Source organism: Eublepharis macularius, chromosome 11 (genome assembly GCF_028583425.1).
Source record: "Eublepharis macularius isolate TG4126 chromosome 11, MPM_Emac_v1.0, whole genome shotgun sequence".
Taxonomy (NCBI): Eukaryota; Metazoa; Chordata; class Lepidosauria; order Squamata; family Eublepharidae; genus Eublepharis; species Eublepharis macularius.
The window spans coordinates 84622193-84650055 of NC_072800.1; the positions used below are offsets into that span (position 1 = coordinate 84622193).

General features: G+C 45.8%; 1 protein-coding gene across 1 annotated transcript in view; it reads left to right on the plus strand.

Annotated features, from left to right (window-relative positions):
- Positions 1-27863, plus strand: part of PRKAG2 (protein kinase AMP-activated non-catalytic subunit gamma 2) — a 305929-nt gene that overhangs the window by 69644 nt on the left and 208422 nt on the right. Inside the window, exon 2 of the mRNA XM_054991356.1 lies at positions 16075-16146. Within this exon, the coding sequence (XP_054847331.1) occupies positions 16075-16146 (72 nt within the window). The remainder of the gene's footprint in view (positions 1-16074; positions 16147-27863) is intronic.

The window sequence follows — 27863 nt, forward strand, 5'->3', positions numbered from 1 at the left end:
TCTCCTTATATAGATACTTAATTTTTAAAAAATTCTTTATGAACAAATCTGCTAAAGGTCTTGCTTTAGGGTCTTCATCACACCTCGTTTAAAGCCATATCATGAAAAAGATGTTTTGAGAAGAGCCAGTTGCATACCCAAAACATTTGTGTTCATGGCTTGATAAAAAATTCATCTCATTCACAACCTCAAGTTTTTAATGATATTCTGTCTGCTTCCATCTTAACGCAGCATGACGCAAATCACGGACAGAATCTAGGAAACAACCATCATAGCATTTTACGCTCTTTAGCTTGTTGAGGTGCCCAGTGAATAAAAATCAGACAATACCCAGCTATCGCTGTTCAAATAAGCCCATGCAGCAAACACTCCCAAGATCCCACAGAGAAGTGCTAAACGTTCCACAAAATCAATATTTGGTAATTAATCAGAACTCTCCATCTGTTTTACCATGAAATGACTTTCTGCTTCACGCCTGATTTTTAATGGTTGTTACTGAGATCAAACCCCTGGACGCTTTTCTTGCTTAAGATTACAAAGATTCTGAGCAACGGAGGGCAGATTGCATGGAGACCTGGAAGTTGTATGTTGCAATGCCTGCTGTTTTATTTTCCTTAAAAAAATTATCTTAAAATCAGATGCCAGAATTGCTCATTCATTGTCAGACTTCAGTGCAATCTCACATGGGACTGTGCATGCGCAGGCCTGCCGATTGGTAGGTTTCTATAGTTTTGAGACTGGGAAAGGAGTGCTGTCTCCTTCCTAGAGCACCTGAGCGGCTGTTTCCCACCTAAACAGCTCGTGTTCTGGGAGAGGCAACACCCCGAACCTCAATGTCTCTGTCGCCACTGATCAGAGAGGAACGATTGTAGGAGCTCTTCCTCTCTGGGTTGTCCACAACTTCCTCTGTTGGCCTACGAGAAGATTACTGAGATCATAGCTGATAAAGCCTTAAAAGGTGCACTTAAAAATGTGGCACTAAAATGACCAAGATGGATGGTCATTCTCTTTGCGTTATCTGTCTGGGAGAAGGGCATAATGGGGGCATGTGTAAGCGTTGCCAGGTCTTGATGCCAAAAGCCCATTCTGAGAGTGGAACTACATGAGACGCGTGGGCACATGTCAGGTCCTGCAATGTTTCCTGGGAATGTTAAAAAAAAAAAGCCGCTCGATGTGATTCTCAGCCAGGGAGAAAGTCAACTGGAGGGACTCTCTCTCTCTCTCTCTCTCTCTCTCTCTCTCTCACACACACACACACACACACACACACACACACACACACACAAATCCTCCAGGAGCTTAGGGGTGGGGGTGGGGAATGTAACAGGAAGTAGGAAAAAAGCCGAGGTTTTTTTGTGTGCGAGAGAGAATCCCAGTCCCTTCCATTTTTCTCCTGCCAGGGAATCACATTGTGGATTTTTTCTCTCCCTCAGTTTTTTCCTGCCTTCTGTTACATCCCCCCACCCCACACACACCTCTGAGCTCCTGGAGGAAAACTGAGCGGAGAGGATTTTTGAAAGAGAGAACCTTTCCAGTCGAGCGGAGGATCACATCGAGCAGCTGGTCTTTGTAAGACTACCCCTCCCAGGGAAGCTTGCGGGATCCCAACATGTGCTCTTCATGTGTAATTCATCTCGTGTGAGAGAGCCACCCAGCTCAAGGCAGAATTCTGAGAAAGGACATTTTCCAGCCCAGCAGCAAAAGAGTCTGCCTTGGCAGAACTCTCATAACTCTATATAGTGGATGCATTTTTTGGGGGGCAGTATAAGCATTCCTTGCTGTTGTATCACCTGTGTGTGTTTTTTGAAAGTGGAAATATTGAGAGCTAGGGTGCTGTAGGGATTAAAGTGCTGGCAAAAGACCAGGGAGAGACCTGGATTCAAATCATCCTTCATCCATGAAGCTTACTGGGGAACCTTGGGCCAAGCACTCTTTCTTAGCCTACCTCACAGGGTTGTGAATAAAAGGCAAGGAGAGCCATGTATGCTGCCCCGAGCTCTTGGTGGGAGCAGGAGGGATTGTGCTTTCTTCGCATCTCTATGTCAACTGTTTAAGGCTTGATTTAAACAAGATGCTGGCGGGTCAGAAGAACTCAGCTATGCTGCTTTGAACGCACCCAGCATCTTGTTTGAGCTGGGATCCCCCTTCCTACTGCTATTCTTCCACAGTGCTCATGGCTGTACTCCCCTCTACTTTACCCACATAACAACAACCCTGTGAGGTAGATTATGCTGAGAGAGAGAGCCTGGCCCTAGCTCACCCAGCAAGCTTCCATGGCAGATGCATTACAGATGCTAATTTCTGCTCTAATCCGGCTGCATTGTATTGTTACATCCTGATGCCCTCCCATGTCACAATCCACCCACCTTTGGCTGGGATATAAAAGTTCAAGGATCTCCATCCCTACTGGGGTCTGAAGAAGGGAGCTCTGGCTCTTGAAAGCTCACGCCCGGAAAGTCTTCTTGGTCTCGAAGGTGCCACTGGGCTCATATCCTGCTGTTCTACTGCAGACCAACTCGGCCACCCACCTAAACCATCCTCATGGCAGAGTGGGGATTTCAGCCTGGGACTCCCAGATCCTAGTCCGACACTGTAACCGCTTCAGCATGCTGGCTGTCAACAAGCAGAATAGTTCAGCCGCAGGACGAGGCATTTTCATGATGACCGAGATTTCCTAGTCCGGCTGAATTTCCTTGGCATCCCTGTTTTTGTCTCTCCACCTTCCACCCACCTTTCTTTGGTTTGTCCAAGCTTGAAGAGCAAGACCTATAGAATAATTACAAGGGTTGTGTCCTGTAAAGAACTTTCAGAGGTGATGAATGCCCAGGATAAATGGCTCAGGCAAGTCATGCACTTTCTCAGCCTCAGTTGCCCATGTAAGCAAGCAAGCAGGCAGGCAGGCAGGCAGGCAAGGAAGGAAGGAAGGAAGGAAGGAAGGAAGGAAGGAAGGAAGGAAGGAAGGAAGGAAGAGGCTTCCCCAAGAGACAGGTTGTGAGGATGAATCCATTACAGATCCACAAGGTGCTGGCAGGTGGGAAAACTCCACCAATGATTAATAGTCCCCCTAGCCTGCAAGCTTTCACATCTTCGTGGGACGGCTGATCTCTTACTCATGAGAATTACTCATGGCTATTACCCAAAAAGAATGTACAGAGTGAGCCAGGAGAGTTTCTGTGGGAGACGGGAAAACAGGAAGGCTGCTGTTAGGCTCTGAAATGTCAAATGTTTTTTTACCCTTTCGACGCTCTGTGTGTCGCATGCAGGAAACTTGTAGCCTCTGGTTGCCAGCAGGCCTGGAGAAAGGCCTGGAGAAAGGCCTGGAGAAAGGTGTCCTGTCTATTTAACAGAAGCTTGAAATGAGCAGCTGAAGTTGTTCATGGCGTGAAAGTAAATACCATCACCTAGTTTAAAAAAAAAATCCCATCAAGCTTCTGTTAAAGGGATAGGACATTATTTTCTCCAGGCAGTTGGCCATCCTGTCTTGACCTTATTCTTCATCTCAGTACTGCTCAACAAACGTTGCCACCCTCCGACACTCCAGGGGGCTTCAGTGTCCGCAGTGGCTCACAGAAACTGTGGAAGAAACCTGTCTGTTTCTCCTCTGCTACAGATACTTAAAGCCAGGGCTTTTTTTCTGGGAAAAGAGGTGGTGGAACTCAGTGGGTTGCCAGCAGAGGGGGCAACTCTTGGTGGGAGGTGGTGCCCCTGGTACCACATGCGTGTGCGGAAAGTGCGCGCATGCTCATAGGACTGCACAATGGCATCGCTTTGGGTCAGCTGGAACAAGGGGCGAGTTTTTTAAAGTTTAAATCACCCTCGGCAAAAATGGTCACATGGCTGGTGGCCCCACCCCCTGATCTCCAGACAGAGGGGAGTTTAGATTGCCAGTGGCGCGGAGGGCAATCTAAACTCCCCTCTGTCTGGAGATCAGGGGGCGGGGCCATCAGCCATGTGACCATTTTCAAGAGGTTCTGGAACTCCGTTGCACTGTGTTCCACCTGAAAAAAAGCCCTGCTTAAAGCCTAGAGGTACCTAAAGGCACAAGACGATAGGCTCTTGGCTTGAGAGTGGGAGCCAAGGCCTGGGAAGAAGATCTACTAACGGGTTTGGGGGGGGGGGAAGAGACCTGTTCTGTACGTAGCAGCTTTCCCCCCTCTTTCTGTTTTTTTTTAAATCGTAAGTTGTTTTGATTCCCCGTTGGAGACAAAAGTGGGATATAATTAATAGATCAGTTAAAAATGAAGAAATAAACTGCCATCTGAACAGGACTGCCTGAGTTGCTTTAACGCAATGGATTTCTCTGTAGGCGCATACGGCACTGACCTCAAAGGTGGAACATTCTGCTCTTGCGGGAACTCTCCTGTGTGTGTTACAGGTCTTGTGTGTGCGTGCGGGGGCTGCCGGATTAGAGACAACATCCATTTTCGCCCCCAGGCTACAAGGCTAGATTTAGTTACAGTATTTGCACAAGGACAAATGAGCGACCCAGAATTTGCTATCTGTTACATATGCAAAAATCTGCTGCTTTCGTTTTAGCCTTGTGTAATAATACTTAGTGTTTTCTGTGCTCAAGGCACTTTGCTACCAAAGTAATTCTTATAACTGCTTTGTAAATGTGGATATTATTATTCCCGTATTGGGGGTGGAGGAGTAGAGCTTGTATCCTGCCCGTGAATTTTGCAGCTTTCTTCCAGTTCAGTAAGCCTTCCTGAGAATGCAAAGGTGTTCTGGTCCAGTTAGTTGTGATCAGGGTGCTTGGATGCCAGCCCTCAAATCGATCTGTTTTCTTTTGGTTCTGTCCACATTTGGGGCTGAATGAACAAAGGACCCTGAAGAGGAGTTTGTAAGCACCGAGTTTGGAAGAAGAGATCACAAGATCTGGTGGTCTTTGCCCCCCCCCCCGTCTCATTCGGCAGCATTGCAGAAACTGTTCTGTCCGTCTCTCGTTGTGATAAATGCCTCAATAACAGCATTTTGTAACTCTTAGCATTAAGGACCTAATAAACAGGCAGACACATACCCGAGGTTCTTTTCCCTGTGCCATCCCCACACAAATCATATTACATTTTATAGCGTGAAAGTTTAGAAGCATGGCAGCGTTATGAATCCGTTTCATGCTTTCCCGATGGCCTGTGGTTGCTTTCTAACCCGTAACTAAGCACAAATTATGTAAAGAAAAGATAGCAGGGTAACTAGCATATTAAATCCACATAACTTTCCTTTCAGTCTCCTTGAACAAGAAATAAATCTTCCCCAGGCTAAGCTCAGCCAGCCCTCAAGTTTCTATTGTTGGGTTTGATTTAGTACTCCTGATTTGGTTCTTCCTAGCGGCCCTTCCCGTTTGTTTCCAGAGTAATCAGAGGTTAAGAAAGGCTGCTTTCAAATGGAACAAGGGCCTACTACTCACCTTCATCTGGAACGGGGCGCAACATTGCAAAAAAACCTGTGGAAGATAGCATCTTCTCATACGAGTTTTGCGCAAGGTCGCGCAAAACTCGTGCAAGAAGATGCTATCTTCTGGATTATTTCGCGACGTTGCACCCCATTCCGGATGAAGGTGAGTAGTGTGGAAACGGCCAAGCACAGCTTGGTGTTGCGCTCGCATGTGCTCTTCCATCTTTTCTTCATGCAACTTTTCCCAGTTTGATGCAATTCACCATGATGTCTGAATGGAGGCTCCTGGTAAACTGGAGGTTGTTTATTCTACACAAACCGGGTTTAAAAAAATTCTGTTTAATCCCAGTTTAGAATCCCAATCTACGTGGACTAAATAAACTCATTCACTGAGATACCTGTATTCGGGAGATCTTGGTGAATGGGAACTTGTCTTGATCAAACCAAAAATTGTCGTAAGCAACGAAGCAGCGTTTGTGTTCGGCCGGAGTTCGTTTGCAATTTTTTGTGACATTTGAATATAGCTTCCAGGTTACTTCCCCACTTTTTACCTTGATCCATTTTTGCATTCCGTCAGTGCTGCAAAATTGTGTCTCAAAAGCACTTTCCTTTAACACAAAGCAAACTACTTGCTTCTTTGGTACACAACAGCACAGGTTAGCCTGTGCTAGAAAAAACTGGGAAGGAGTTTTTGTTTGCTCCAAGCCAAGCTGTGGACACTTTTTCCAGACTTTTCCCAATGGATTCTATATTCCAAAATGGCATGTCGATGAATACTATGATCTCCTTAGGCAGGGGTTCCAACTTGGTGTCAAATTACAATCACGTCTGTTTGAGATCGTGATTCTTTTTAGGGGGAGTAGACTTATGTGATAGTATCAAGACAGACATCATTATAAAACTTGTTACATTCCAGCAACCCATACAGCCAGTCGCTGCTAGTGGTTTCGAGTCACTTCGTTTTGACCCAACTTTAAAGACTTCACCTACCACATTTTTAGTGTATCCAGAAGACATTTTAAGGGTGTATCTAAAGTGTGAAAACGTGCATCAGGCAAGTACACTTGTTAGGAAAACCTGGTTAGCTGCAAGTCTCTGTTGAATGTACAGTCTCTGGCAAACCTGGGTTTGCCTTGGTGTTATGTGTAAAATGGCATTAATGAGCCAGTTTGGTGTAGGGGTTAAGAGCAGCAGGACTCTAATCTGGACAGCCAGGTTGGATTCCCCACTCCTCCTCTTGAAGCCAGCTGGGTGACCTTGGGTCAGTCACAGCTCCTTCAGAGCTCTCTCAGCCCCACCCACCTCACAGGGTGATTGTTGTGGGGACAATAATAACACACTTTGTAAACTGCTCTGAGTGGGCATTAAGTTGTCCTGAAGGCTGGTATATAAACCAAATGTTATTATTAACGTGCTTCCGGATTGGTGTGCCTTCCACCCACAAACCAGATGGGGCCTGTACTGTTTGGCATGTTGATTTATTTTATTTTATATCATTTATACCTTTCTCCCCAATGCAGACCCAAAGTGGCTTACATTGTTGCCTTCTCCTCCGTTTCCCCCCCCCACACACACAACAACCCTGTGAGGTAGGTTAGGCTAAGAGTATGTGATTGGTCTAAGATGACCCAGCAAACTTCACTTGGCTAATCCAGTGTCCTAGAAGGATCATGAGTGAGTGAGTAATAGTCACAGCAAGGATCCATGCCTGAGGAAGGGTCTTATTTTCATTAGCCTGGATCCTCACATTCTACTCCATTAATGACAACACCTTCTTCTAATATAAGAGGTTGTGTTGTAGGTTTGCATACTTTGTCAACTGCTCTGAGTGGGCATTAAGTTGTCTTGAAGGGTGGTATATGAATTAATAAATAACATTATCTGCCTGCATTTGTCTAAACAGCCTTTAGCTACAGGAACTCCTTCTCAATGGATGCATTTTCTATCAATTGTCAAGAACAGATGACATGTTTTGAAAACATCCTGGACAAGGGGGATAAATGTCACAAATGCAGTCTGAATTAGTATGAAGCAAGCTGTACAGAGTGGTGCTGTAAAGCAACGTGGCTCCATTTCCCACTAAACCTCTACACAAGACATCTTACATGGGAACACTCAAGTGTAGGGAGGGAGACGCAATGTTACCCGGGAAGCATAGTTTTAAAAAGGCTTAGTCAAAAAACAGAGAGAGCCAGTTTGGTGTAGTGGTTAAGAGTGGCAGGGCTGTAATTTGGAGAACCAGGTTTGATTGCCCACTCCTCCGCTTGAAGCCAGCTGGGTGACCTTGGGTCGGTCACAGCTCTCTCAGAGTTCTCTCAGCCCCACCCACCTCACAGGATGATCGTTGTGGGGATAACACACTTTGTAAACCGCTCTGAGTGGGAGTTAAGTTGTCTTGAAGAGTGGTATATAAATCAAATGTTGTTGTTGTTATATGATGGCTCTGTGCTTTAAAGAAAGGTTTTAACATTAGCCGAGCAGAATGATAGGATCCAACCCATAACCGCAACCCTAGAATAAGGCAGGTGTTCTAATTAAATAAATACAAGCAGTATTTTCCCATTCTTCTCCCATGAATGCTAACTCCTGGAGAATCCCCTAGAGGTGACGGTCTCTGGCTCTCATTTCCTCCACCTTGAACCATCAGGGCTCTTGTTTGAGGCTGCCGTCCTTCAAGAGAAAAATCTGAAACTGCATTTAATGAAGCTGAGCCTAACAAAGTACAAACCTGGCTTGTGCGAACGGAACATGCTACATCTGCTGCCACCCACTCCCTTGGAGTCACGTTGAAAAGTTAATCGCTGCAGTCTTGGCATCTCACAGCTCAACTTGTCACTCTTCTGGAAACCAAAAAGCTGGATGATGCCAACTGAAGCGTGAAAGAGAGGAGAAGGAACGCAGGTCCGAGCCTTTGAAGCGAATCATCAGCATACAGCGGGATGTGCCTCAGTGGTATGGCCCCTGCTTTGCCTGCACAAAGGCCCAGGTTCCTTCCCTGGACTCACCAGATAGCAAGTGTAGAGAGAGACGCTTCGCTGCTCACGGCTTTGGAGAGCTGGTCAGAGGAGATGATTCTGAGTTTGATAAAACAGAAGTCTGACACAGCATTATTTCCTTGGGGAAAAACTGTGGCTCATTGATAGACATGGGCACGAACAGAAAACACGACGACCGTGGTATTCGTTGTTCGTTGCCATCCACGAACAACAAACATAGATGAACATGACCTGTACACGAACATGTTCGTTGTTCCTTGTTCGTGGAGGCCAGCAGGCTCTCCTCCAGCCATCAAGATCCCTACCGCACCACTCCCAGAAACCCTACCTGAGCAGGCAGCAGGAAAGGTACCAATAATAAATAATAGCTTGGCCCTAGAGCCTGGCAGCAGCCCTGGAACCTGAAGGGGTAGATCCCTACCGCACCACTCCCAGAAACCTGACCTGAGCAGGCAGCAGGAAAGGTTTAAATAATAAATAATAGCTTGGCCCCAGAGTCTGGCAGCAGCCCTGGAACCTGAAGATATAGATCCCTACTGCACCACACACAAAGAAAATTCAAGCTCCAATGCACTCACCCTGTCTCTCTAACAGCAGCTGTCTCTCCCTGAAAGCCAGAGCTGGGAGCCCCCCTCCCCCCTGGGACCTTCTGTGAGCAAAGCGGATGCTCTCCCACTGAGCCACAGCCCCTGGCCTGAGTTCGAAGTCATTGACTGTTCAGTGTAGTTCCCTCTTTCATTAAGGTAGTTCTGATTTGCTCAGGGGCCCTCCATTATATTAAAAAGTTACATTTGCTTTTTGGACCTGAAGACAGATTGGGATGTCTTGGAATAATCACATCTCGAATAATAGATATCAGATATCTAGCTTTGTATGGAGAAATTTGGTTCAGAAAACGATCTTCTGCGGATATGTTTCATAAAACTTATCATTTGGAATACAGGAAGTCAGAGGGGGCTTTTGGAGAAGGGGTTTTAAAAGGGAGGGGTGATGGGGAAGGTATAACAGCATAGGGACTGGTGGTCATTTCCTATCCACTTGATTGGTTTTGTATGGTATTACTTGAAATTGCTGAGCAGTCGGGTTAGAACGGCTAAAAGGAAGCATTTCTTCACCCAAAGGGTGATTAACACATGGAATTCACTGCCACAGGAGGTGGTGGCAGCTTCAAGCATAGACAGCTTCAAGAGGGGATTGGATAAACATATGGAGCAGAGGTCCATCCGTGGCTCTTAACCACAAGGTATAGATGGAACTCTGTCTAGGGCAGCGATGCTCTGTATTCTTGGTGTTTGGGGGGGGCGCAATCCGTGGGAGGGCTTCTAGTGTCCCTTCCCCACTGGCAGACCTCTTGAGGACACCTGGGTTTTTTGGCCACTGTGTGACACAGAGTGTTGGACTGGATGCCAACATGGCTTCTCTTATGTTCTTAAAATCACTCATTGTAATTTTAAAAGATTAAAACATGCTAAATGTATTTTTTTAAAAAAAGTTACATGGCTGAAAGTCTTGTCCCCTGCCAGGAAACAGTATAGGGCCAACTGAGTGGCTTGAAGCTGACTTTTGATTTTCTGTGGTTAGGTTTCTAGTGAGCTGCGTACAAGCGAGGGCCTCTCCAGGAATGCTGGGAGAACGACATCTCCAAGTTAATTATCTTTTTCCAGGCTGTCTCTAGAAACTAAGGGCTGTTTGTGGGGGGCACAGCTTTGCAGTCTGGTAGGAGAGGGAGGGGGCCTTGGAACTTTCCCCACAGTTATACCAGTTTATTTCCAACCACTGACATGGTTATGGATCGGTATTCAGCCAAAATAGTCTTCATAGGGAATTTATAGACTTTGGACAGAATCGATGCTCCCCTTTTTTGGAAAAATTGTAGAAGATGGCCTTATTTGGGTATGTCTGACTTGAAGGCTTTTAAGGTGTCCAAAAAGACCATCTGATCACCTGATTCGGATTTATCTGACGTGCCGAGAGTTCAGAAATTTGTCAGCAAAGACTTATTCTCAGAGATCTGCTGCATTTACATGCTTATGTTTTTTTAAAAAATCACTTGTAACAAAATATGACCCAGCTTTAGGTGGGTAGTAGCCATGTTGGTCTGCAACAGAATAGCCGGATTTGGGTCTGGCAGCACCTTAGAGACCAATAAGATTTTCAGGGCATGAACTTTGGAGAGTCTCAGCCCCCTTCTTCAGATACTTCCGAAAAAATGACCCAGGTAAGTACCAATGTGCCTTCTTTAGAGTTACTCTCTGCATCTCATGTCGTGCCAATTCTTCCCAGCAGTGTTGATGGCGTTCTCCTGTATTTTCATAGTTGGAAGTGTGCAAGTCTTTTTTCAGCACCTGGACTTTCCAGTTCCTGGGTTACAGCCAGGAGTGTTCCCGCACATCCCCTTCCAGGAAATCAGAGGGTTTAGCTGCACATAATGCAGAGGTATCAGATCAGGCTGCAGCGTTTCCATTTGCCACGGCTTGGCATGACAGTCCTTCATTCGCCATCCCAAGCTCTCACTCTCTACTTCCAATCTACTGCTGCATATTTGAACCTGCAAGGAAGAAACTAAGGGCCAAGCTACAAGTGACGATTTACACTTGAATGGCAAGTGAACAGACTCATGTGTATTCCTCCCTGTTCGCTTGCACTCACATAGTGATCGAGTGGAGTGCAAGTGGAGTGCAAGAGAACAGGGAGGAATACACATGAGTCTGTAGTGATCACGTAATGATTGAGTGGAGTGCAAGTGGAGCGCAAGTGAACAGGGAGGAATTCACGTGAGTCCGTAGTGATCACGTAGTGATCGAGTGAAGTAGATTGCAAGGGAACAGGGAGGAATACACGTGAGTCTGTAGTGATCACGTAGTGATCGTGTGGAGTACAAGTGGAGTGCAAGGGAACAGGGAAGAATACACATGAGTCTGTTCACTTGCCATTCAAGTGTAACTTGTCACTTATAGCTTGGCCCTAAGAAGCAGTACAGGGTAGTGAATTGTCTTGGACCAGGAAGAGCTGTGTGTATCCATGAAGTTCATCAGGTAACTTGTGACAAGTGAGTAGCCTACCTTATCAGGTTGTTGTGAGGCTAAAATGGAATAATCCCATGTGGACTACAATAAAGGCCCTAGATTTTAATTGCTGTTTTATTTAAATGTGTGTTTTATTTTTGCTTTAACTTAAGTGTTATAGATAGATAGATAGATAGATAGATAGATAGATAGATAGATAGATAGATAGATAGATAGATAGATAGATAGATAGATAGATAGATAGATAGATAGATAGATAGATAGATAGATAGCCACTTTAGTGGCCCTGTTTGGGCAGAAAGGTGAGATATAAATTTTGTAAGTAAGTAAAATAATAAATTCCTTATAGGATAGGCAGGATTCAGATGGGATAAAGTCCAAATCTGTAACAGGCAAAGGGGGTGTTCAGGGATATTTAGGGCCAGAGGTTATATTGTTGAAGGAACAGGAAGAGCCAGAGCCAAAGGAACTCTTTCATTTAACTCTTTCCTATCACCTTTCTGACAATTATGACATCATGACACTTGCTAAGATGTTCTTAGAACCAAAAGCTCCCCGCTGCATTATCCGTCGTTCAGTTCTGTTGGTCACATTCAAATGTGCTGGTCTGTTGGAAACCTGGAAGAAAAGGTTAAGGAGGCCCTGTGCAACTGGCCTGGGTGGTTTGAAGGTTAGATGGAAACAGAGAAGGGGACAATGACGTAAGACATTTTGCGTCCCCACTGGGGACAAGGGTGGAATATTTATGTACTACTGTAACCTGTCCTGAGCCCATTCGCGAGGAGGGTGGGCTAGAAATTGAATAAATGATGATGATGATGATGATTGATGAAGCCAATAAATATTTACAAGAGGCATTAATTTGGCCCCCCTGAGGAGCTATTTTTTCTAACGACATTTGGGTTAGCTGTTTCTCTGTCTTTCCATCCCCCTTTGATTATTTAGTTACATAACTCTGATATTTTCTAATGTTCTCAATGTTTTTTTCCCCTGATCATCTAGTATTTTTTATTTTCTCCTTCCTCCAAGGAGCTCAGGGTGGTGTACAAGATTCTACTGCATTTTATACCCACACCAACCCTGCGAGGTGGGTTAGGCTGAGAGGGAGGGAGTGGCCTGTTGTCACCCCGTGAACCTCATGGCAGAGTAAAGATTTTGACCACAGTTCTCCCCCCTTCCCCACTCTGTACTATCTTCTTGTTATGCCCCTTCTTATAACGGTACATGTTGGGCTTAAAAAGATTCAGTATGCTGTTCTGGCAATTGTTGTTCCTGAACGTGCAATGCTACAAAATGTTTTTGCAAAATTTTTACATCTGTTTTACAACAGAGCTTCCCCTGATTTTATATTTATCCTACTTGATCCTTACAACTAGCAACTAGTTTTCCTGTTGGAAAAAGTATGCAGAGCGGAACTTTTTTAAAAAAAATCTATTTATTTATTTGCCAGATTTTTACCCTGCCTTTCTGCCCTCACTTGCCACCAGGGCAAGTAACAGATTAAAGCATACAGATTAAAACCTCATCTTTCAAGCCATTAAAGCCAGCATATAAATATATCATTAAAACAATTTAAAACTAGAACTTAAAATAAATACAAAAGATAAAAATGACAGTTAAAACATCGGAGATGTCGTTCCGCAGTTACTTGAAAGGATAGGGCTGCAGTTTCCAGAAGCAGACAGAGGGGGGCATTTTAACCCGATCCTTTGTGATGTCCCGCCCACCCTCACCACCTGGGAAAAACCTATAGGGACACGTACTTCTCCCCGGTTGGGGAATAAAAACAGCAGGGACGTTGCGATTTTCGAGGACAGAAACAGAAAAAGCAGAATAGTGAAAAAAGCTCTACCTGCTCAGACCTTGCTGGTTTCCCCTAGTCATAAAGCCCCAATGGCTGCAATTTGTAGGTAGGAAGAAACTGACCATTGAAATGATTGTGGAACCGCACGTAATGTGAATTTCTGTCCTGAGAGGCCCTTTCTTCTACTTCTGGGTGTGAGTCCAGTAGCACCTGAGAAACCAACAAGATTTCCTGGGTATCAGCTTTGAAGAGTCTAAGCTCACTTCATCAGATAAAAGGAGGAACAGAGGTCCCTAAATTCTTCAGTCAGCAATGAAACATCCTGAAAGATTAAAATGCTCTGTTGGCTTCTGAGTGGGAAAACTTATAGGAGAACATTTTAATCTTCCAGGACATTCCATTGCTGACCTAAGAGTTGGTGGTCTTCAGAGAATCTTCAAGGGGAGATTACAATGAGAGATTTCTGAACTTGAGTTCATTCACAAATTCAGACTAAGGGGCCCCCCAAGGCTGAATAGAGACATAGGATTCTTCCACTCCTCATATCTGATGAAGGGAGCTCTGACTCTAGAAAGAAAGCTCATACTTTGGAAATCTAGTTGGTCTTTAAGGTGCTACTGGACCCAAATCTTGCTTATCTCACCACAGATGCTAATTTTCTGCATTTCTTCCCCAGCTGATTCTGTTTTGCAAGCTGTTTACATTCCCTTCTTTACAATACCCCTCCCACCTTTTGACTGGGATATAAAGGCTCAGGGATCTCCATTCCTATCCGATGTAGGGAGCTTGACTCTTGAAAACTTACACCTTGGAGATCTTTTGCTCTTTAAGGTGCTACTGGACTCAAATCGTGCTGTTCTGCTACAAACCGACTTAGCGACCCACTTGAAATTACATATGTGTTGAAAACCAGAGGGGTCAGTCAGCATCCTTCCAAAGATCGGGTTTGGCTTAGGGACCTCCCATTGCTGAAGTAAAGTAAATTGGGTTGAGTTGGGGACTTGTACACAGCCACTCATCAAGACTGAAAGGGGACCGAGGAGCCAGCTGGGTAAGCCCAACCCTCCGTCCTCTACCCCACACTACTTCTCAACAGGCTCTTACTAAATAACCTACCGCCAACGTACAGGTTGTTCATCAACCATGAAAATCCATTCGACAACAAGCAGCGGGGGAGGAATGCAAGAGCCATTTATTTTCCTTAATTAAGGACGGCTGGGCATATTTGCCTCATAAGTATAATTCTCGTAGATCGCTGATTTCCCCTAACCTGTCAATGCAAATACTTCCATTCATTCACCCAGCTTTTTGTTAATTATTGTGAAGTGAATTAATGGGAAACAAAAGTATCGCCTCCTTTGAATTTAATTTAGGACGATGCACGGATTATTCTGAATGCTTTCGGCCTCCTGGAAGGGGTGAAAATGACTAGCCGTGTTTAGTGTAACAGATGATTGACTTGTATAGCATGTGTGCAATTTAGGAATGTAAAATATAGGGTATAGATTAGAGCTAGGCCTCAGGATATTGTCCTCATGGTGCCACTGGAGAGTGTTCTAGTCTAGAACCTTCTAGAAAGAGAATGAACTGAAATACAGGGGGAGGGGGCTTCCAACTGTTCACACCAGACAGAGATCATTCAGGTATCATATCTGAGAGAACATAAATGTTGTTTTTTCTGGAGAGAGATTTTAAGCTGCCGTGCAGATAAGGGCTCTAGAGGATTTGGTGTCTGAGGGACCGACAGTAAAGAAAACGGTGCAGAAACGTAAAGGTTCAGTCGTAATGTGAATGAAGAGGCAAACCAAGCTTTGTCAGGAACCATTAAGGCACCTTTCTTCCTGAAATACACAATTCAGTGACCCTTCAGAGAAAATTTAGAACATGTAGAAGAATCTAATGTGAGAAGTTTTCTGCTCGATTCTCTCAGAGTGCGTCAGAACTGATAAGCCTGCTTTATACCAAGTCAGATCGTTCATCTATCAAGGCCGATGTTGTTTACTTTGCCAAGTAACCACTCTCCAAAATCTCAGACAAAGAAACGTCTCTCTCAATATCTACTGCCTGAGCACTTTTAAAGAAACACTCAGGCTGTCTGGGAGTGAACCTGGGACTTTATGCACATAAAGCATGTGCTGTCTCACTAAACACATGAATGCGCACACACCCATACATGCACATCTCCCCTAGTAGGATTTCAGGTTGCATATTCAAGAGGTATAAGAGTCCCGTGGCGCAGAGTGGTAAGCTGCAGTATGGCAGCCCAAGCTCTGCTCACGACCTGAGTTCGATCCCGGCGGAAGCTGGGTTCAGGTAGCCCAGCTCAAGGTTGACTCAGCCTTCCATCCTTCCGAGGTCGGTAAAATGAGTACCCAGTTTCCTGGGGGTAAAGTGTAGATGACCGGAGAAGGCAATGGCAAACCACCCCATAACAAAAATCTGCCAAGAAAACGTCGTGATGCGACGTCCCCCCATGGGTCAGTAATGACTTGGTGCTTGCACAGGGGACTACCTTGACCTTTATTCAAGAGGTAAACATGCACCTGGGTACTCAGTGGGGTGGGAAGGGGGCCATTTTGGGGAGAAAACGACTAGTGGCAGGTGGGTTAAGACATTCACATAGTAAAATACGACCACCAGGGCTTCCTTAAACACACGAAAATGCCGCATCAGCATTGTCCATCTTTGACTGGCAGCAGCGCGCTTCAGGGTATCAGGATATCTTCACACCACCTTATCCTTTTAACTGGAGATTTTAGGGGTTCATGCGGGACCTTATGCATGCAGAAGAAACGCTCCGCCACCGAACTACAACTCTTTAAAGATTATACTTTTCGCTTCTCTTTTGTTCCAGGATCTTAGCTCCTTTGCGATGCCATTCCTGGATGGAGATGTGGACAGTTCAGAGAAACATGCATCGCGGAAGGTAGGTGATCCCAACCTTTGCGTTTGCTCAATAGCTCTGTCATTAAAACAGGTTGTGCATCAGCTGTCAGGGGCATGTGGGACCCAGGCCGGACAGAGCGCAGTTTTGGAGAGGTGCGGCTGGTTCATGTGACAGTTCAGGATCATCCCTTCGCACAACGGAAAACACGTCCTGAAATTGCAGCCGGATTTCAATACGACTTGGCTGCATAGTAGGGACCCTTTCGGAAGGGCTAGTTGCCTGTGTGAAAGTGGAAACCAAAAGAGGCCTTGTGTTGACTTTGTGGCTTCAAAAATCATTGTGCGCTTTGGGCCGATAGCGTGCCAAAATCCATCCTAAGCCATACGGCCCAGCAGCAGGAAAGTTAGGCGGGACAGCTGGTGGACAGATAGTCCAAAGATCTGTGCTGAAACCCTTTCCATACTCTTGTGCTTTTAATAGATTACCCAGAGGAGGCAACACTGCATGCGTTTGCTTCGCTTCTAGAATTCTGATTGAAAATAAATGCTATGTTTTGCAGAAATCAGACTAATAATAATAACAACAACAACATTCAAATTATATGCTGCCCTTCAGGACAACTTGACGCCCACTCAGAATGATTTACAAAGTTATTATCCTCACAACCATCACCCTGTGAGGAGGGTGGGACTGAGAGAGCTCTGAGAAGCTGTGACTGACCCAAGGTCACCCAGCTGGCTTCAAGAGGAGGAGCGAGGAATCAAACCTGGCTCTCCAGATTAGAGTCCTGATGCTCTTAGCCACTACACCAAACTGTCTCAGAGGAGACCTTGAGGAGGCATCCACTGAGCACTGATGTATGCACAAGAGAAAAGTGTCTGTCAGAGATAATGCCTGTTGAATATTCCATCCAGAAACTCTCTGATTTCTGTTGAGACGATTCTTTAGTATTAGGCAGCTGGTGGCTTTTCTTTTCAGAAAAGTTTATTTAAAATAAGTGTCTGGGCACTGATAACAGCAGTAGTGTGGGTGCAATCCTGGCTCTTAATGGCTTCATAGGTGTCCTGTTTCAACTTAATTTTTATATACAGTTTTAAAAATGATTCTCTTTTATTTTTCATCACCAGTCACGTTGGTTGATTGGGCAGGATACAGTTAATGATGCATTGTTACAAATCGGAGTTAGCGTCTGTGTTAAGCTTTTCTCTGCTAACTGAAAAATGAGGTACCTCCTTTCCTTTCAAATGAACAAAATAGTAAAGAGACCGGTAGCACCTTAAAGACGAACCAACTTTATTGTAGCATAAGCTTTCGAGAACCACAGCTCACTTTGTGATAGTTCACAGTTCTCTATCCACGATAGATTCTCTGGATCTATTTCAAATGAACAACGCATGATTGAAAATCATCAGATCTGACAACTGGCCATGCCGCACCGCCTTGCAGTTCCATTGTATTTCCAGGGATACTGTTTTTCCTTTGAAGAGGGAAACTTTATTCCCTCCCCTACTTTTCCTCTTTGATATGCAGAGTGCCTGTTAATTCTTCTCATTGAACCACAAAGGCTTTATCCAAATGCCTTGGGAATATAGCTAATGGCTGTGACTCACTCTGGCCAAGGGAAGAAACTATTCCCTCTTGGAGGGGGGGAGTGCGATGGAAAAGCAGGCAACGTTGATGAATGCTAAATGTCACAACGGGAGAGTTTCCTTTACTTGGAATAAGTTAAGACAGCATAGCAGTTGGTTCAGGATGGTGTCAGCAGGGAGGGACTAGCAAGGTGTATCAGGAATCTGGGTAGGTAGCAAGCTAGTCAGGACCCAGGATAGCTCTCTGTCAAAGTGTGGGCATAAGTCCAGGGTAGTCTGCAAACTCTCAGGACCACGGAGAGCTCACTAGGGGCTAGATGCTGACCAGCTGACAAGTGAGGTGTCTCTAGACAGCCTGTGCCACGTAGTGGTGGGTGTAAGACTAGAACTGTAGAGTCCAAGATTCAAGTCTCTACTCAGCTGACCCATAAAGCTCACTGGGTTTTTTCTTGCAGCCTTACTACCTCACCGGGCTGTTGTGATTATAAAATCGGAGGGAGGGAAATCAAGCATGTGCTCAAGAGCTCTTCGCAAGAGGAGCAGGATAAATAGCCTATCTGCTGTATTTTTCTCATGCTTTGCCTCCAAGGGGCTCCTGGCAGCATGCATGGTTTTCCCATTTGCGTGCACAACAACCCTGCAGGTTAGTCTCAGAGGAAGTGACTGGCCGGAGATCATCCAAAGAGCCTCATGGCTAAGTGGGGATTTTGAAGGGGTTTTCCCCAGATCCTAATCCAGCACTATAAGTACTATATCACACTGTCTCTATTATATATATAATAGAATTTAAATACTATATATATAGGAATTAATAAGTAATAGAATCCTGCCATCTGGAATTGCTTCCCTGGAGGTGTCCTCACTAAAATCCGGCTCATTCCTGCCTCAATGACTGTTGCAGCTTATATGACGAGAGGACTTTAGAGGGAACTTTCATCCCATATGCTGAAGATTGGAGCCCTCCGGGTACTGCCAGCTTTCAGCTTTCAAGAACTCCCACAAGAAGTGAGGCAGATTTCCCAAGGGGGAAGAGAATACTCCCACTCTAGTCTCCTAACCAGGTTCCATAATTTATTTTGGCTCCGTGGCATCAACCCTGGCGGTGAGGTTGGAGAGGTGGATAGTCCTAAGCAACGATGGGATTCCAGCCAAATGAAAAGTGGAAAAACTGGAACTGTAAAAACAACCGATCATGAATGTCATGGGATAACATTTTTAATAATATTCGAAGACTTTGTGTGTAGAGGGCCTTCAAGTCATAGCTGACTTATGGCGACCCCTGGTGGGGTTTTCATGGCAAGAGACTAAGAGAGCTGGTTTGCCATTTCCTGCCTCTGCAACCCTGGTCCTCGCTGGAGGTCTCCCATCCAATTACTAACCAAGGCTGACCCAGCTTAGCTTCTGAGATTTGACGAGATCAGGCTCACCTGGGCTATCCAGGTCAGGGCGTTCTAAGGCTTTACCCCAGAATAAAAATCGCAAAGGCAGCTCGGAAATACTAGAAGAATAGTCCTTGCAGGACATTCAACTTCTACTGGATGTAAAGTCCCTCCCTCTTCCCTACGCCCACTGACTGCTTAACTTCAATAACAGCAACATTTTTGCTCAGGGCAAGGGCTGATGGGAAGCAGGATCCACAATGTCAGGATTATTCATTTTGTTCATTAGCGACTATGCACGACCTGTGGCCCCTGCTGCAATTCTGCGTTTTGCCACGGAGTCCCACGGAAGGACTTCTCCCTCTTCTCTGCCAGTGCTGCGTGTGCTTGCCTGAACACAGCGCCACCTAGTGGCCTTTCTGGCAAATGCCAGATTGCCAGATGCTCCTGTCCGTCCCTGCCTGTAGGGTTCTTTGTCCGTCCCTGGCTGCTGCTTCACGCAGGAGCGAATCAGTGAGCAGAATTCTTTTTCACCGGCCTGGAATACTCCATTCTCTTCCCTTCTGAATCATTAATCATTCGTTAACTCTTTTGTTCTGCCAGGACGAGGAAACAATCCAGTTAAAATCTCTCTCTCCAAGCATGTCTGAATGCGAGCAAGGCTTCTAGCTCCTCCTCATTGTGTTTGTCCTCCTGACCAAGGCGAGCAGGAGAAAATTCCTTCCTGCTTGTCTGTTTTTTATATACGTCAACTGATCCAGCAGGTCGAGTGTTGCCTCACCTGATAGACAGCAGCTTTCCAGGATCTCAGGCAAAGGTCTTTCCCGGCAGAGCTCTCTGAAAGATTGTAACGGGAGATTAAATCTGGGTACTTCTGCATGCAAATCATGTGTCCCTCCACCGATCCATCCACGGCCTTCCTGTAGTAAAGAAGCATCATTAAAGACAAATTACCTTAACAGCAATGCCACCTAAAACCCTCAGGTGCTTCGAAGAGGTATAAAGAACAAACATTCAGTGTGATCTAGTGGCTTCTGCATTATACTCGGATTGCAGAGACTTGGGAACCAGTCCCCACAGCAGTGATGCTCTCTAGGTTATCTTGACCTGGTCCTATGCTCTCAGCATTGCCTACCTCACTAGGTTGTAGTAAAAGTAAAATAGGAGAGCCCCTTCTGTGTCACTCTGGGTTTCAAAGAGGAAGGGTGGACTGCAAATACGATAAATAACAACAATAGTGTGCTTATATACCACCCTTCTGGATCAATGCCCCCCTCAGAGCTGTGAACAAAGTTAGTGTTGTTATTTTCCTTACAATGCAACTGGGGCTGAGAGGAGTGGCTGACCCAAGGCCACCTGCAGAGCTCTTGGCAGTCGTGGGAGTCAAACCAGCAGAATGCTGATTTGCAACCTGACCACTTCAGCACTATGAAGTAATACTTGACTGTGTGTACATGGGTCATCGTATTTTTAGATCTGTCTTATTTTGCCTTTCTGCCAAGGAGCGCAGATTTGCCCCTCCTCCGTCTTATCTTGACGATAACCCTGCGAGGTGGTTCAGGGTGTGAAACCCAGAGAGCCTTATGGCTAAGCAGGAATTTGAACCCAGGTCTGTCCAATCCTGGTCTGGCACTGTAGCCACTCCCATCAGACTGACTCTCCAGTGGTCATTCTACCACATCTGTGCTTTCTTCCTTCTGGGGTCTGCTTCAAGAAACCTGCTTAGGCAGACAGCTTTCTGGCTTGAGTTGGTTTTACAAAACCCTTTTGATTTGTTCAGCAGGATTTTCCAAAATTCTGCAGAGCTGACTCACTCGTTTTACAACAAGCACGATACCTTCTGAGAGAGCAAGCAACATCTGGTCTTTGGATACAAAACTGGTTATTAAGCAGGGCTATAAGACAGCACTTTGTGGAGTTTTTGTGGGGTTTTCCTCCCAGGGTGGTATTGAATTCTGCCTTCTCATCTACAGATGGGAATATCTTTATCTACACAAGACTTGGTGGGGGCAGGGAAGACGATTTAATCTTGTCCTAGGTCAAAGGCTGGAATTGAAACGAGGTGCTATTTGAACAGAGGACTGCTCTGTGCAGAACAGACTGTCTTTTTCTGTTTCTCTGTCTCCTGCTGAAGCTCCGTTTCAAGGGCCTCTCGACTCATCCCCCCCCCATTGCTTATAAACTTCACCTAGTGAATGGGTTTGGAAACTTTTGCTGCTCCGACCTCCAATCAAAACTAAGCATGATGCACAACTGTGTGTATCTTTACTCCAATGTTTTTTTTAAAAAATTAAACCAGAGATGAAAGTAACTTAAATTTCTTACTGTTATGTTCTCTGTTGGGTAAGGGGGTCCAGGAAGAAGCTGGGAAGTACCAATTTGGCCTCTTCTGTGCTGGTTCTCTGTACTAGCTTGTACCTGGCCTTCCTTTTCACTTGTGTTTTTAATTGGGAAAAAGCCACAGGGAGGCTGCAGTGAAAGATCTGCTTAATGCATTTCCCTCAAGCTGTTATTCTGCTTAACCCCCCCTCCCACTGCTTCCTCTCCTCTCAAATGAGAATGAAAAACGTAATAGAAGTAAAAATGGGCTGAACCCTTCAGAGAAATAGATCATCAGTTATGTGAGAATGGGCTCTGTGGCTCAGCTGGGAGCAGATGCAGCCATCTGCTGAGCTCTTTGCCGATGAGGTACAAGAATGACGTGGGATAAACCAAAAACCTGGACCAGTAGATCAAGAAGCAAGAGGTGTGGGACCTGGTGGGCAAGCATCCAGTCAGATGAGAAGCCACGATTGACTCTTCTCACTATTTTTCAAAATGTGGAAATAGCAACCGAGTCTTGCTAATCCTTCCACCTGGATGTTTTTGTTGGTTTGATTTTATTTAGATATTTATACCTTGCTTTTCTCTCCGGCGGAGACCCAAAGTGGCTTACTACATCGTTCTCCCCATTTTAGTCTCACAACCACCAGCCTGTGAGGTTAGGCTGAGAGACAGTGAATGGTTCAAGATCACCCATTAACCTCCCATGGCAGAGCAGGGTTGCCAACCTGGCCTTCGCAGAGCTAAGCAACAAGAGACGAGTTACACGAGGAGGAGCACGTGAAGGGAGTTGCAATGTTAGCCGGGAAGCTGAGTTTTAAAGAGATTGGAAGGCTTTGTCAATTTTCACTTCTCTACAGAGCCAGGGAAGATCACAGCTCAGAGGGTTTGTTAATTTCCTCTTCACCTCCTAGAAGGGGAGGTGAAACGGACAGAACCTTCCAGGTGCAAAGAGGAAATTAGCAAACCCTCTGAGTAGATCTCACTGGCTCTGTAGAGAGGGGAAACTGACAAAGCCTTCCGATCTCTTTTAAAACAGCTTCCCAGCTAACATTGCGACTCCCTTCACCTGTTCCTCGTCATGTAATTCATCTCTTGTAGCTTGGCTCTCAGAGCCTAGTCTGACACCAAACACTATACCGTGCTGACTTCCCATGCAAAAACTGCCAACGAAAGAAAATTGCCTTTCAAAACCGCATCCCTTATGCTACAGCGATGGAAGGAAGAAAAGATGGGCAAAGAGAAGACAGTTCTGTTGTTGGTTTGTTTCCTTCAAAGGGGAAGAACAGCTTGGTCAGGGGGCAAGTTTTGATTGGCAGAATTGGGTGGGTAGAGTTATATCCCTCTTGGAGTCGCACACGACTTTTCTTTCTTTTAACAACTGTGGGGAGATCCAGTCACTGGTCTTTGAGAGTCACATTTGGTTTGGCCAGGAGGTGGCTGTTCTTCCGAAAAAGGAGAAGAGAGAATATGGGAGAGGCATGTGAGCTGGTGGTATAATATAACTCATAAAAGAGCAAATGTGAGTTTTAGCTTCAACTAAATTGAATGATTGAATGGAATGGAAGACAAGGGGAGTCATTAGACTGTTTGACATGTTGCTTAGGTCTGAGCCGGATCAGAGGGTCCAATTTAGGACATCACAGCTGGAAAGAGTTTGGATAGATGTAGGGAGATTCAGCGTGACAAAGGGTCTTAGGGTCAACCTACAAGTGACGAATGACACTTGAAGGGCAAGTGAACAGACTCACATGTATTCCTCCCTGTTCACTTGCCCTGCACTATGTGATCCAGTGGAGGGCAAGTGAACAGGGAGGAATACATGTGAGTCTGTTCACTTGCCCTTCAAGTGTCATTCATCATTTGTAGCTTGGCCCGTAGTTTGCATGACAGGGGAAGCTGGGCTGAAGACACTGGCAGCTGAATCTAAAGAAAGTAAGCTGGGCCGTTTCCAGACGGCCCCCCGCCTCGCGAAACGTCGCGCGTCGTTGCGCGTCGTTGCGCAGAAAACGCGAAATATCGCGTTTTCTCGCGCGAGTTTTGCGCGACGTCGCGCAAAACTCGCGCGAGAAAACGCGATATTTCGCGTTTTCTGCGCAACGACGCGCGACGACGCGCGACGTTTCGCGAGGCGGGGGGCCGTCTGGAAACGGCCCTGATCGGAACTTGATTGCTGTTTTGTGTAGGAGGACGGATCTGATTTATGTACAGCTGACAATAAGGAATGGGAACCTGCAATCTGATGTAAAGCCTGAAGTCTTTATCTTACAAGGTGCTGGAGGTTGCTGCCAAGGGCAGGGAAAGGCTGTTGTTTCTAAGTTTGCTTATCATTAGGAAGCTTCGAGTGCAATCCTTTGCAGAGTTATCTGGCCTAAGCCTACTGGAGTAATTGTGCATAGGATTGCACAGCTGGTTTATTAAAAGAGATTATTCTCCGGTTGCCAGGAACAATAATGTCCTGGCCGAGTGGTGCCAATGATTGAGAAATGGAGACGTTCCTTGGAAAAATGCCGAATATTGAGATTGCAGCCGAAAGGATTGATTTGTTCTCTTAGGAAGGATTATTGTCTTAAGTTTTGAACTGTGGTTGAATTTGGGTCAGCGTTGCTATGTGTACCTTTCTTGCTTAAAAATGAACCAATTAAGAAAGGTTGTGCTCTGCAAGCTCATCTGTGGAATTCTAATATGCAGGGCTTTTTTTCTGGGAAAAGAGATGGTGGAACTTGAGACTGCACAATGACGTCACTTTGGATCAGCTGGAACAGGGGGGGGAGTTTTTTAAAGTTTAAGTTGCCCTCGGCAAAAAGGGTCACATAGCCGGTGCCCCCACCCCCTAATCTCCAGACAGAGGGGAGTTGAGATTGCCCTCCGTGCTGGTGGCACGGAAAGCAATCTAAACTCCCCTTTGTCTGGAGATCAGGGGGCGGGGCCACCGGCCATGTGACCATTTTTAAGAAGTGCCGGAACTCTGTTCTACCGCATTCCCATGGGAAAAAAGCCCTGCTAATATGTAACCTGAAAGCCAATGTCTGTTTCAAACCAGAGGAGTCAGCCGTGTTAGTCTGTAGTAGCAAAATAGTACAGAGTCCAGTAGCACCTTTAAGACGAACCAACTTTACTATAGCATAAGCTTTCGAGAACCACAGTTCTCTTCGTCAGATGAAACATTACAATAAAATTTAAAACACTACATACAATAAAAACTTCTCCTCAGATGGTGATGGAAGAGTTACTTCATTTCAGACATGGCCCATATATCCATATCTATAGATATATAGAGAGTGGTGGACAGATCTTTTCAAGTCAAGTCAAGTATGGCCAGCGGGGGCCCAGCCTAGCCTCTGCCATATGCCTGGTGCAACATCTCTGTCTTACAGGCCCGGTGGAAGGACTGACTACATTTCAAACCAGGATCTGTAGCAGAAACATTGATCGGTGGCAGAGACACAGATAAATGTCCATTGTCTTTCTTTTCCTTGCTTGTTAGCCGATAAATGGCTGAGAGGGAGAACATTCCAGAGCTGGGAGTGTCTCTCGGAGTCTCTCTACACGAGACATCTGACATGTGAAGAACACGTTCAGGAGGGTCAATGTTAGCCGGGAGGGATAGTTTAAAAAGACAGAGCTGGCGGCAGGGCAAAGGCTTTGCTATACGCTGGAGCTGTGTGAAGGGGCTGTGAAATGGCAGAAGGGAAACTCCAGCCCTTTAGAACCTCTCCAGGTCCAAGCCCCAACCCATTTCTATTCCCTGCTGCCCTCTGGTTGTGATCCCACACAGTTTTAGACTGGAGAGGTGAAATTGACAGAGCCTTCAGGGAGGCAAAAATGAAATTGACAAACCCTCTGAGGACCTATCTCCGCCAGTTCTGTCTTTTCAATCTATGCTTCCCAGTTAACGTTGATGAACCGTCTCGTGTAGAGAGATGAGAGTCCCCCTCCTTGACTGGGCCCACTGTGTTGCTATTGCCCTCATTTTGGGACTCATCCACGCTGCCACCCAGAGGGAAAATGTGAGGTCCCCAGGACAAGCTGTAGTTGACCAACCGAGTCGACCCCTGACATGGCCCTGATCCCATGAGATGGAATGACAGAGGAACAGGTGGTGTCAGGCACTGCTTATTTCCAATCACCGGAGAACTCTGCCTTCCTTCTTTCCTTCTAGGTGATCTTTTTATCCCAACTCTACACAAGATATAGTATAATAGAATAATGGCCCATTTAATCTTACATCTGTCTGGAATGGTGTCTTGTATACTAAGTGTCGTCTAAGAACACCTTCGCGGCCTCAGTTTGCGTGGGAGTATACCGTAGGGAGCAGTTTCCTCGCCCCATGTGGCAGCAATCTTCATGCATCTTGACACGAAGACGGATACTGTCTTCTCTCATGTAATCTGGTAAATGGAATTGTTGTTCCGTTTGTTTGCAGGAAGTATCAATCCTGCCCTTTTGCTGTCACAATAAGCCATCTGCTTTAAACTGTACCTTGGGAAAGGAACCGTGTTCTGATAGGATATCCTGCCCAGGTCTATTCTGTCTTCTTCACAGACTGCTGTGCCATGCTGTGAACAGGGAAAGACAGTGTGGTGTAGTGGTTAAAGTATCAGACTAGGATCTGGGAGACACAGGTTCGATTTCCCACTCTGCCATAGAAGCCTGCTGGGTGATCTTGGGCCAGTCACACACTCTCAGCCTAACCTACCTCACAGGGTCGTTGTGAGGATAAATTGAAAGCGAATGATGTAAACCACTTTGGGTCTTTGCTGGGGAGAAAGGATGAGTATAAATAAAGTAAGTAAATAAATAAACTTCCTATGTGTTTTGGGGGCAGGGTTTAATTTGCTCCGGAAAGGGCAATCAACCCGATTCAGAGATCAGAGAACTTTTCTGATGAGAAGAGCTAAAGATTATGAGGCTTTTCGGGTTCGAAAACGAAGGGGATATAATACAGTTCTACAGGTAAGCTTAATGTTTTGACCTGGATGGCCCAGGGTAACCCAATCTTGTCAGCTTTCGGAAGCTAAGCAGAGATGGCCCTGGTCAGTATTTGGATGGGAGACCAGCAAGGAAATCAGGGTTGATATGCAGAAGGCAGGCAATGGCAAACTGCCTGGAACATCTCTTGCTTTTGAAAAGCCCATGGAGGGGTCACCATAAGTCAGCTGTGACTTGACAGCAAAAAAAAGTGCAAAGACTGGGACAATGGGGGCTAATGTTCCACGGTGAAGTGCCCCAGAGAGCTTCCCTCTCTCCCCTTTGTGTGCACTGTTGCTGAACTGGACCGTGGAAAGCCGCGCCTTCTGAAACCGGCATGAGTGAGGTGTTTTAGAGCACTGCACATTCTTTCCCTCATTTCCCCTCGTTCTTTCTCTCATCCTATGTTTCTTATATCCTGAAGAATCCCTGCCTGTGATCTTCATTCCTCCCACCCCACCACCCTCAGCAGGTTAAGCTACAGCCTTATTAGGCTCTTATTACGTCTCTTATTAGGGCCTGAGAGCCTTTGAGCTCGCATGAAGCCTCCAGTCAGACCGGCGCGTCTGCCGAGGTCAGCATTGGCTTCCCTGATGGGCAGCTGCATTCCAGGGTCTTTCAGAGAAGGAAAATCAAAAAGAGTCCAGTAGCACCTTTAAGACTAACCAATTTTATTTTATTGTAGCATAAGCTTTCGAGAATCAAGTTCTCTTCATCAGATGCCTGATCGGATGCTCTTTTAACTGAAACTGTCGGGGGCCTTCTGCACGAATTGTGAGCGAATTGATACCCTGCCAGTGCCGTGACCCTACCTCACCTCAATCAAGTTCTTCCATTAAGTTTTCTGCGTAAACTGAATTAGGACTGTGCTGCGTAAGTCTTAGCTGCCCTGCCTTGGCCGCATCTAGTACCTGCAACTCCCTCCCAGAGCACCTACGTGAAGTCGTTCCCCCTTTTCCAACCCCACCTGTTCCGTGCAGCCTTAGATTTAACCCCTTGTCCCTCCCACCTAGCCAAAAAAAGCTCAAGTACGTGTCCTTGCACGTACACAACCTCGTTCCTCCATCAGCCATCCAAGTTTACACTGTAAGCTGTTCAGGTTGCTGCCCCGTTTTTGGTTTTTCTCGCTTTGTTGAATAAATAAAACCCTTCTCTGGGCAGTGCCAGGTGCGCTCTGAGGTCACTGGGCTTTAGACTCCGGGCTCAAGTTGTGCATCAATACAGAAAGACTCGTGGTGCAGCACGGAAGGCAGCTGTAAAAGGACTGCAAAAACATCTGAAAAGTTCATTGCCAGAGTTTTCTGGATCAGCCTGCCTTTCTTCACGTCTCCCTTCTGCCCCCTGGTGTTCAGCCTGCAGAACGACTTGTAGAAAGTAGCAAACTCCCGACTCTGTTATAGATCCCTGGGGGGCAGATATTATTTCTTGTGCATTTAAATAATAGGCCCAGGTATTATTTAAATGGGGCGTGCTGAGAACGAGACCTTAAGAGAAG